The sequence below is a fragment of the Zea mays genome, chromosome 2 (assembly GCF_902167145.1).
Source record: "Zea mays cultivar B73 chromosome 2, Zm-B73-REFERENCE-NAM-5.0, whole genome shotgun sequence".
Classification (NCBI taxonomy): Eukaryota; Viridiplantae; Streptophyta; class Magnoliopsida; order Poales; family Poaceae; genus Zea; species Zea mays.
Window position 1 is genome coordinate 11901182 of NC_050097.1, and position 11566 is coordinate 11912747.

At 42.5% G+C, this 11566-nt stretch overlaps 1 protein-coding gene across 1 annotated transcript; it reads right to left on the minus strand.

The window, feature by feature from the left end:
- Positions 1 to 451: 451 nt before the first annotated feature.
- LOC100502479 (Mannosyl-oligosaccharide 12-alpha-mannosidase MNS1) lies at positions 452 to 10678 on the minus strand. Its single transcript, NM_001196957.1, is given in 14 exon segments — positions 452 to 1062; positions 1146 to 1316; positions 1395 to 1475; positions 1602 to 1700; positions 1813 to 1921; positions 2047 to 2112; positions 6787 to 6911; positions 7394 to 7483; positions 8068 to 8239; positions 8424 to 8489; positions 8907 to 9019; positions 9135 to 9314; positions 9435 to 9482; positions 10377 to 10678. Coding segments are annotated over 14 exon segments (1698 nt in total). The 5' UTR covers positions 10536 to 10678; the 3' UTR covers positions 452 to 843.
- Positions 10679 to 11566: the final 888 nt, after the last annotated feature.

Sequence of the window (11566 nt, forward strand, 5' to 3'; positions counted from 1 at the left end):
TTTCGAGCCGCCCGGCAAGCCCAATCCGTTTGAACATCTATATCTCCTTCACACTTAAAATACTGAAATAGGCTGCTTCAACTATTTAAGTGAGCAAGAGCACTAGGATAGACCGATTGGTGGTGCATTTATAACCCCCTTTAGCCAACTAGCCATTATAGTAACTCTAAGCAAAATTTATGACTTACTAAGATCAAATTATCCACCCCTTTATAATACAGCAAAAAAAGATCATATCACTAATTTATGTATCCATCAACTCATTAACGCTAGAACTGACTGACTCTTGATCATCCTTTGAAAACTAATATTTGATTTATTCAATCAATAGGGCACGAAAACATACAAACTAACCAATCTCTATTATTATGACCTAACCCAGTTTACCTCTACAAAACACACATTAACCATAATAATCTATTGTTAATATTAATACGAAAACCCAACTAATAACATAGATACTTTACGTTTTATATTTATATGAATCATATCTGAAAAGAAGTAATAACTAGGGGGTACATAATGACAATACAGCTCGCAGAGCCCCCAGGAAAGCAACAACATATGGACAGTGAGTTAGATGTATGCTACACATCAACAATGCACCTCAGGGTGCGTAAGCAAATCCAAAGATAAAAGCTTCTATGGGGCTCTTGACCTCACGGAGGTCACTGCCCCGCATATAACATCATCCTCTACCTATGATTTTTGCTCTAAACAATCTATCGCCGTAATTTCTAACCCTTACTGCTTCAGGCAGAAAGTTCCCTCGTGTCAGAACACATCAACAGGGAGGTCAGAATCAGACGGCAGATTCAAAAATCCACTGCTCTATATCCAAGGTTACTCAGGCTTTCCCTGTTTTCTCCCGAATTGTCGGACCGGTGTTCCAATGCCTTTGTTATCACTTACTGGAACAATTCTCAATGGGTGAGCTTCAGTATTGAAAACCCACTCGTCGAAGGATATGACTGATGGAGGGGAGAAAAGTAGGTACAGGTACTTCAGCGTCTCTGCCAGGAAGAAACTCTGCATCATGTTGTCTTTTTCACCAGTGTTCACCTAAAGGCAAATGTTCCAAGAACAGTTGTCAGACAAATGTTACTCAGCAGAAATTCAACAATAGAAGTCATGAGGAATCCTACATCTCTCAGTCCCACATATCCAGATTCTATGCGGGAGTTCTTCTCAAATGCCTGGAATATGTCCCACCCCCAATCTTGGTATGTTTTATTCCCCGTCAAGCGCCACAGGTACATCAGTGATTCAACAGTCTCCGGTCTCAAGATGTTCCACGACGTGCCCACACCCATGTCCTATAGTCAGTAGGAAATTGATGGTTTGGACAAGATTTTTATTATTGAAAGAGGAAAAATAAAGGGTTGTCATACTACCTGTCCAGTATGGAAAAAATAATTTTCTCCAGCCAACTTCGTGGGAGTGGTTTGGTAGAAATTATAGCAGGTCCTAGCAAGCTATGACATGAATGGAAAGGGGAAAAAGTCATACCAGCAACCAGAAAGAAAAGCATATTCATTCTCACATGTATCAAGCAAAGACTTGAAATCTTTGATAAAAAGGAGGATTACCAAAGGAATTACCTCTTTTGCAAGATTCATAATTTGCTCTGATTTTTCTGGCCCGTAACCAGAGGCTCCTAAGGCCAGCATACCAGGAGCAAAGCAAGCAAGTTCATCCATCTGTGTTAGTCACAGGCAGAACTTGTCAGAATTTTAGAGAAGAATGAGGGATTAGCTTCAACAAGCAGCCTGCCAAGAACAATGAACAACCAACTGAATTAGGATACATTACCTTGTCAGACAACGAGCCACCATTCTTTTCACAAATGTAGTAGTAATTAGATGGTGTAGTTTTCTTGGTTAAACTTAATAGACCTTCCATTGATGTCTCCCACATTTGTCTGAAACGAAAAAACATAAATGGAATTGTTATCCATGTTGAATTGAATAAATTGAAATTGCAATGGCTACTTAACATTCTGAAGCCAGGCTGACAAGTGACAATAGTCTGATAATAGTCCCAAACCTGTAGTGTTTTACATGCTCAGTTTTATTCCCCTGGATCCAGACCTTGAGCAAATATTCGTAGAAGCTGAACAGAAAATGACAGTTAGTTTTATTTTTAAAATTTTCAGGAGACAATAGTGTTAGAATTAGCCATACAGCCCTATTGGGCCTTGTAACTGTAGTTGGGCTGGGCCCTTCTTGCCACCCAGGTTACCTAGCACTGCATATATAGATATATGAATTGTACGCAAAAGGGCCTCTAGCCGAGTTGGTTAGGTGGTCTGAGTAGCACTCCTCGGGTCCTGGGTTCAACTCCCCGTGGGAGCAATTTTCAGGCTGTGGTTAAAAAAATCCTCTCGTCTGTCCCATGCCAAAGCACAGGTCTAAGGTCCGATGGCGGTCGTTTCTCATATGAGCTATGGTGCCGTTGTGTATGGGTAGGGCAGGGGTTTTGGGGTTTACTCGACCTGCGTGAGGTCTTCTTAATATAATGCTCAGGGGCTGTCTTACCCCCGCAGGTTGAGATATGAATTGTATTGTATTGCCTAATTCCGTAGAGTGTTAGTCCTGTGCAATGTATATAATCAACGCATGAGGCTCAATGCAATACCAACTACAATTTGTGGCATACCTTCTCTAATATGGTGTTTATCGCCTTTTTGGTCCTTTGGCCTATACCGCCTCCACTCCTATAACAGCCGTCGTTATCGTACCTTCCTCCGACTCAGAGCTCACCGCCACCTCTGCCGCCAAGCAGCACGCGGCACACGCTGCCGGGCCCCAAGCTGCTGCTAAAGAAGCCCAAAAGAGGGAGGTCGCAACCCTGGTTGATGCACAAGCCCACGTCGCCGCCACCTATACCGACGCTCGTGCCGCCAAAGATGATGCTATGATTGCTGCCACAGCCTCTGCACTATAGAGCGGGTGCGAGGTTGCACGCGCTCTCCAGTGCAAGCACGATCTCAAGGTGTGCCTTGAACAAGAGGTTGTTGCCGCCCACGCACGTTGTGCCCCTCCACCCCTTGATCGTAAAAATCATCAAGAGAACCATGACGCCGACTATGAGGATGCTACAATCGGTCAATCGCCCACCTCCATGCGCAGGTGGCCGCAGTCCAAAACATCAAGGCGCCAGTCCCCATCACCGCCGATCTCTGGTCGCCGCACTACAAGTGGTGTGGCCACATCTTACTCATGCTCAGCCGGTATACGCTCTCGGATCATGTGCTCTCCAACGCCGCCACCCTCAACGTCCCTGTCTGGTATCACACGGATTGCACCGTCCTATCATGGCTCTCCAACAGCATTATGCCAGACCTCATGGAGACCGTCCATGAGCGTGGCAGAACCACAGCTCGCTTTGCCTGGTTGGTCATCGAGCAACAGTTTCTCAAGAATAGGGAGACTCGAGCTCTCCACCTCAATGCCAAGTTCTGCAACTGTCTTTTTTTGACTCAGTTCTGCAACTGTCCAAGGAGACCTCTCCATCGGGGACTACCGGACTACTGTCGTCGCATGAAGGGCATGGTTGATGCCCTAGGAGATCTCAGTGAGACTGTCATGGGCATCATAGGGAGCGAGAGGCAACAGCCAGGCTGGGATAAGGCTAGAGAATAAGATTGAGATGAGCTGGGATAAGGCTAGAGAATAAGATTGAGATGAGAGAATTGTGGAGAGTTGGTTAGCATCAGATAAGTCCAAGAAAGTAGGAGTTAGTTGAGAGTTTGTAGGAGAAGTTGGTTAGCCATAGGGCTATTTATAAGCCGCATGGCAGCAGGGAATAAATCAAGCAAAGATCATTATCAAACCAATCTTTCTCTCTTGCAATGACCCTCTCAAGCGCCTAGGGCTGCTACCCTAGAACCAAGTCTGCGGCAGAGGGGTATAACCTCGCCGGAGAAGACAACTATCCCCATGGACCGAAGGTCCATGACACCTGGTATCAGCTTCAGGTTATCCTCACCACCAGCCGCCCATCCCTCACCACCACCAGCCGCCGCGCCATCTGCCGCCGCAACGCCCTCCCACCCGCCCTCTCCAACTCCAAATGCATTCACTCGGCTCGAAGAGAAGTGGGATCAATTCGTTGTGATGTTCCACCGCTACAAGGAGAAGACAGAGAAGGAACTCCAAACAGCGGTGCGGCTTCAGGCAGCAGCGCGAGGGTTCCTGGCACGCCGCTAGGTACAGTCCCTTCGTGGGGAGAAGCACCTTGCTGTGGCCTCCAGGGCCACCCCATGGCCGTCATCACATGAGCAGGCCGTGGTGCGCCTGCAAGCCGCAGTGCGCGGCTTCCTTGTTAGGCGAGCGATGCGGAAGCTGCACTTGCTGATCAGCTCATCGCTGCACCAACTCGCAGCCTGCGCGTCCAACCACCAGGTCTCGTCTATACTTTTTGAACCCCCTGCAGAAGTCGAGATCTGGGTATGCAGCCCCCCTGCACGGCCAAAGAGGGTCGTCTCCTTCATTCGGGCAACTGCCTTGGTGCTGGACAGACCCAACATAAGAACGGGCTGGTTCCTCCTTCACCTTTCATCCAACGTGAAGTCCGCAGTTCAGCTCTTTCCTTGGGATCCAGGAGGACAGGAGGACATAGCTGCAGTTCAAATTTATATTTTAGTTCCACAATTATTTTGTATTTTCGTCTTAAATAATAAAGGTAAGCCGAGATGTAAAAGGCTTAACCTTAAGTCGTGTCAGGTAAGTCTATGGCAGCTCGAGGACGAGCTGGTCCTCAAGGGAGGGGGAGATGTCATGGGCATCATAGGGAGCGAGAGGCAACAGCCAGGCTGGGATAAGGCTAGAGAATAAGATTGAGATGAGCTGGGATAAGGCTAGAGAATAAGATTGAGATGAGAGAATTGTGGAGAGTTGGTTAGCATCAGATAAGTCCAAGAAAGTAGGAGTTAGTTGAGAGTTTGTAGGAGAAGTTGGTTAGCCATAGGGCTATTTATAAGCCGCATGGCAGTAGGGAATAAATCAAGCAAGATCAATTATCCAAAACTGCTCTTCTCTCTTGCCTCTCTCAAGCCACCGGTGAGGAATCCCTCACGGTGAAGGTCTGGAGCGCGACTACGAACTGCGTAGCCGCGGTCCAGCGACGTTGGGCGTCAAGGCGCTTGACAGAGACCGTCCATGACCACACTCTTGTTCCCATATTTGTCTGATAGGTGTGCAGACAGTCAGATATGAATACGTTTTGTTTCTTTCAGTATTGTATATTCAATACTAGTTATATGCATTTCACACCTGTGCTTGGCAAAACAGAAAACACATGCCCGTTTTATTTATCAATGTGATGTTTCTTGTTATCATACATGTCTAATGAAGTTTTATATGGTAATAATTTTGTTTTATCATTCCATAAAGTTTCCTTTTTCCCACAGCGGGCGAGCCCAAATTACATTACAAGGCAATGAGTCATCATGGAGTCATGGTTTAACCATCTTCTCTGTGATGTTTCCTACTTGTCTTCTGTCCTTGTGTACTCTTCAAGGTTTCTTCCATTCTGCCGTGTTGGTACTGACCTCTCTGACAAAGAGCTGATGCTCTTGTCACCAAACTGAAGCCTTATTTCAGGTACTCAGCTTTGCTTCTTATGTTTCATATCTATTGGTTCAGTATTTTGTGCAAGTATGTTTCCTTAAAGCCTAACAACCTATTTATACACTTAAATGCTCTAAAGTCCCTTTTCAATCTGTTATATAGTGCTATTTCTGAATCAGGAAAAAATGAGTTCTTAAGGGCTATTTGGAAACTTAAATCCCCTCCGGGATTCCTGGGGATTGAGGGGAAAATGAGCTAGGATTCCCGGAGGGGATTTAAGTTTCCAAACTAGCCCTAAAAACACCAAAATTTCATGAAGTTACAAATAACTCAAATAAGAGGCTAAATGTTTGGATCGAGAGCCCTGGAAAGTAAACTTTTTAATTTTTTTGATTGAGTCAGCCATTTTCTCATGATAAGCTAAATCACTAATCACATTTTCAGATCAGTCATAATATATGTAACAAGTGACATTCATACAATCAAGTTTGAGGTATTTGATTTAAAGAATCATACACTTTTATGTACTACAGTTCAATCATTAAAAGCATTATGATTGGGACTGTTTCGCTTGTGCAATCAGCTGGTGGATTTTCTCTTCAAACTTTTGCCGTTATTTGCTGCTCCGTACTGTTTGAGGTCCCCCATATTCAGAGAGTGAGATATGACAAGCCATGGCATGAGTGCTTTGATGTTCAGGGTAATTTGTTTTGCTTATACTTAATATTTTGTGTTTGTAACCTTAGTTCTTTTAGTAGCTTACAATAAGCTATATCCGAACCCAGGACCTGAGGAGTGTTACTCAGACCACCTAACCAACTCGGCTAGAGGAGCGAATTTTCAGGCTGTGGTTAAAAACAATACTCTCGTTTGTACCACGCCAAAGCACAAGTCTAAGGCCGCTGTGTATAGGTGGGGCCGTGGGGCAGGGGAGAGTTTTCTTGACCTGCGTGAGAAGATCTTAATATAATGTCGTGGGGGCGGTCTTACCCCGGAAGGTCGAATTTTATAAGCTACATCCCTCCTTATGCCTTAATCTAGATTATATCTCAACGAAGAAATCTCTATAACATGCTGATCATTGCAGCATGTGTGGACATTGTGCATTCAAGTAATGGTACAACACAAAGGGTGGCAGATGATAATAGCCTAAAGAATGATGACACAAAACACTTAAAAAGAAACAAAAATGCGGAGAAGACAATGACATTACCTGTCTCCCATAGCACCAAATGTGATAGTTGAGTATGATGCTGTCCCAGAATGAGGATTTATGTAAATAGGCAGTAAACCATCACTTGGATATATCTTTTGAAGCTGTTTAATGACGTTCTCCGCCTAAAATTAGATTGTAGCTACTCAAATAAGAGCTCAACATTAAAAACAAATGAACCAAGAAAGACATCAAGACAGGATTTGGGCATTTTACTAGCAAAACAAATTCCATGCATTTGATCAAAATTCACATGTTTCATGTAAACACTATCAGAATGAGCAGAGCTACATTTTTCAGGGTTTTCCAGAAAAAATAACTCTGCATGTTTCAGCTCAATAGAAAATTAATCCTTCAATAATGATTTGATATACAAAGTGATTAAAACAGGTAGACATCACTAAAATTGGTTGAAACAAATGTGAATCATCATTCAACACAAAAAACATTCAGCTCTCTCTCTCTCAAAAACAACTATGGAGGAAAGGAAATACTATAGTACAAAAATGACAGTCATATTTCACATAGAGGTTTCACACTAAATTTGCTCATCTAATAGCATGGAACAGGAGGGACATCTGAAAATATGAGTGAAAAGTAGCACCACCTTCTGCTGGTATTTGGGATCTCCAGTCCTCTGTGACAGAGCTATGAATTCAAGTTGCTCCGTACCAGAATCTGCAAGGATACTATCACCCTGCAGATGGAACAAAGCATATGGAATTTATTCTTTGTTTTCTGAGTTAGAAAGAAATATAATCAGGTGGAAAATGTTTTTAAAATAGATAGCGATCATAAGTAGTTGTGAAGAGAGGTAGAGAAAGGCCAAACTTGACATGGGAGGAGACAATCAAAAGAGACTTGAAGGAATGGAATATCCCAATGGAGTTGTGTTTAGATAGAAGTGCATGGAAAGAAGCTATCCACGTGCCCGAACCGTGATTAGGCATTTTCCCTTTTAGTGCTCTCAAAAGCTTTGCCTCTCCCCTTTCTCTCTCTCTCTTTTTGGTGACTTCTTGTTGGGTTTCAACTCTAGCCTACCCCAACTTGGTTGGGAATAAAAGGCTATGTTGATGTTGATAGCGATCATAAGTAGTACAGTTAACATTTCTATGTGATGAGATAGAAATCAAATCCTCAAATTACAAAGTGAATAATGAATAGCATGGGATGATTTGAATAAGGTTAGTATCAGCACACCTTGTGAACTACAGTATGTTTAAGAAGGTATTTGAAATATAAGTGGTTACTCAGTGGAAATACAGAATAGCAGTAACTCACGTTAGTCCATCCAGGATTATGGGCTCGTCCATGAGCTAGGTTTATTCTATTATAAGGGATGCCAGATGTTGTATCCCAAGCAGGTAAGAGTCGATCTGTAATATCTTTAGCCTTATCAAGAAATACTTTATCACCAGATAGATCGTATGAACTAAGCAGACCTCCAACAACCCTGAAGATAAACAAACAAAATAAAACAAAAATTAGACAACCTAGCTGTAGTTATGTTTTGTATAGGGATCATAATGAAGGTATATCCAGATAGCATTGGCCTTTTCAGCCAAATATCTGCAGGGAACAAACTAAGATGAGGATATAAATAAATACTATAATAAAGGTAAACCTTATAATGCAACCTTATGGTCGTTTCAAAAACACTCGCATCATAATCCTTGTCAAAGTCTAATGACTCCGCCACCCAGCTGTTATATGACATAGGCATTAATCAGATTCCGTGTACAGCATAAAATCAGAATAAAGCACTGAAATATTCCCAAGGAGTATTACCATACAAAAATAGAAATATAAAACATACAGGATAAATGTCATTTCTCATATGGAACAGATGAAAATGATAGAATAATGAAGAAATGTGAAGCAAATAAGAGATTGTACAATCATCTATAATAAGGGGACAAGGAGACACAATCATGAATTTTGCATGTAAGTGCCCCCAATAGTATTGCTTTCTAAGTTCAGGATAAAAATACAAGGAGAACTGGGTCTAGTCTACTGAACCGAACATTGCTACAAGCAGACTGCTAGCTCAATTTTTCTAGCCAAAGGAAAGAACAAGGGAATAAAGGTCTACATGACCAAAAAAAACAATTAAAACTCACTCTCTAGCTTTCTGAAATTCATCTTTCAGGCCCATTATGTATAGGGTATCAAGTGAGTCAACAAGGGTTGCTCCAAGACCACCAAAGCTGTTGATACCATTCTTCGATTGTGGCTGGGAATCAACGCGAGCAAAGCAAATGACAGAAGGCAGTTTAGATCTAGAATCAGTTAGGAAATGTAAAACCAGATGCAGATCAGAATTAATACAGAGTACCGACTAAACAAACCTGAAGCTCGTCCATTCCCCAGGCATACTTAACATAAGAATTCCAAGCATGGAGCATTGCCTCTTTAACTTTTTCCCGTCTTTCATTATTGACAGGATCAATTTCTACTACAAGATCTTTTCTGGAATTCTTATTGCTTACTACTGGATTTTCATCCAGATTAACTCCAGCCTTTCTTAGCTGTTGAAAATACATCAGAACAATTGAATTATGAATAGTTTTTTCAACGGAAACAGATTCTGGAATGAAGGGGTTACTAAGCCAGCATGGCACTTCAAAGAAAAGTTTGATTGTATTTACCTGGTCATGCAACCGATTTATATCATCTTCTAATCGGGAAATCTCAGACTGAAAATAGGGGAAGAGAAGCTTAATATCAGAAACAAGCAGGACAACTCCAAGTATACACATCAGATTCAAGATAAACTAAGGACTATCTTGATATAAAGGAGGCAAAGGGGTTTGTATGTGTACATATCGCCATTTCCGAATCAGAACAAAGAAGTGAATCAGGTCCATACTCCATATGATCAAAGTTACAAAGCTAATAAAGATGGATATATCTCATAAATCAAGACTAGAAAAAATAAGGAAGGTACCAAGGTAATAAGATATACAAGTTTCACATTGGCAGTGACCCAGCAACTCAAACTCAGAATCTACAGTTCTCTACACCCTTTATAATTCCATAAGCCATAACATGCAAAGAAATGTTTCACACTCCCCATCTTCACCGATCATCGTACAACATTGGGATACACTGAAGATAATCAAAATTTTCAATACATCCGTAGATTTCCTGCTGATCAGAGAAGACCCAAACCTCATCGACAAATAACAGTCAAAACCCAAGCTAATCGAACTTACAGCTAAATAAATATAGAAAGTTTTAGTTCTATATCATTTCACCACTAATTAGCATCTCTGTTTGCAAGGAACGAGAACGACTGAGTGACATCTTATAATATACGAATAAAAATTATTAAAATAAGCAGTCAAATCCGGAACATAATAATCTCCCACTACACAAACACAATAGACTACCCCAACCGTTTCTAATCCTTAAACTGATGAAGTAAGATCCACTAATAACCACATGTCTCAATTAACCAGATCCAGCTACAAAGCAGCATGGCGACAAATCGAAATGCTAAGCAAGGCGCGACAGGAACTAATCAGATCCCGGTCACTAAACTCTCCAGCCCGGGACAGGGGAGCTCCCGCGGGGCGAGAGGGGCGCACCTCGTACTCGCTGACGAGCGACTGGCGGTCCCAGAAGGCGAAGGTGGCCGCGACGAAGACGAAGAAGAGGAGCGCCAGGCGCTTGGGCCGCTTGAGGTAGTACGCCGGGTTCAGGTACCGCCAGGTCCCCGACGACGAGGAAGACGACCGCCGAGCCATCGGGACCGCCTCCGGCGACTAGATCGCCGGGATCCGAGCTCGTCGCCGCCTCCGGCGAGGTCCGCGGCGATTCGCGCGTGCGCTCGGGAGTCCCCTCGTGAGTCGTGACCTCGTCGAATGTGTTTATGTGCTTCTGTATCGGCCGTGGTCATCGGCAGGACCGCAGGAGGGCCTACCAGTTGAACCTTGTAGTAGCAGTAACAGTATACTAGTAATAATTAGTTTTCCTTTTTCCTGAAAAAATACAGTGCAGTTAGCCTATAATCGTACAAATAAACCATTAAAACGTCCAATCTAAATTCAAAGGTTTTAGTTGAAAGGGTTAGATATAAAATAGATATTACTACCTCCGTTCGAATATTTGTCATCCGTTAGTTTATTTTTTAACTAAATCACGATAAATAAATAAAAAGAGTGAAATAAACTAGTCCCTGGTAATACGGTGCAGCTAGTTTATTTTTTGTCACGCTCCCTGGTAACGCCTTGAAAGCGATGGGCGTCGCTTAGTTCTAGCAACGAAATAAACTAGTCCATGTTTGCCATCATGATGGTCGATGGCGTAGAGAACACTAAGGGCATGTTTGATCCGTTCACTAATTTGTCACATTTTAGCTAACTTTTTTGTTTAAACTTAATTCTTCAATTCAAACGACTAACATTAGGCAAAGTATGACACATTTAGCCACGAACCAAACAAGCCCTAAATATAACTGAAAACTATGACCGAAACGTTTCACTTACAATACATGGGACGCGGTGTATCTAACATTTCGTGTTATGAACCACACCAAACCACTGACTAGATTATCTTGTGTAGATCTAGCTTCATTTTCCTTTGTTTGAATACATCTTTTTTTCTCTCCTATCAATACGTGGTGTGTGTGTGTTTGCCGTCGTGTTATTTTGGAAAGGAATGTAAAAAGTACGTGGCATCATGCTTTTCAGCGCTGAAATATCAGTGATTCAAAAGCCCGTCGTTTGTCCTTATACGTACCCTTATGAAGCGGGGACTGGAGGCCATGTGGTAAGAC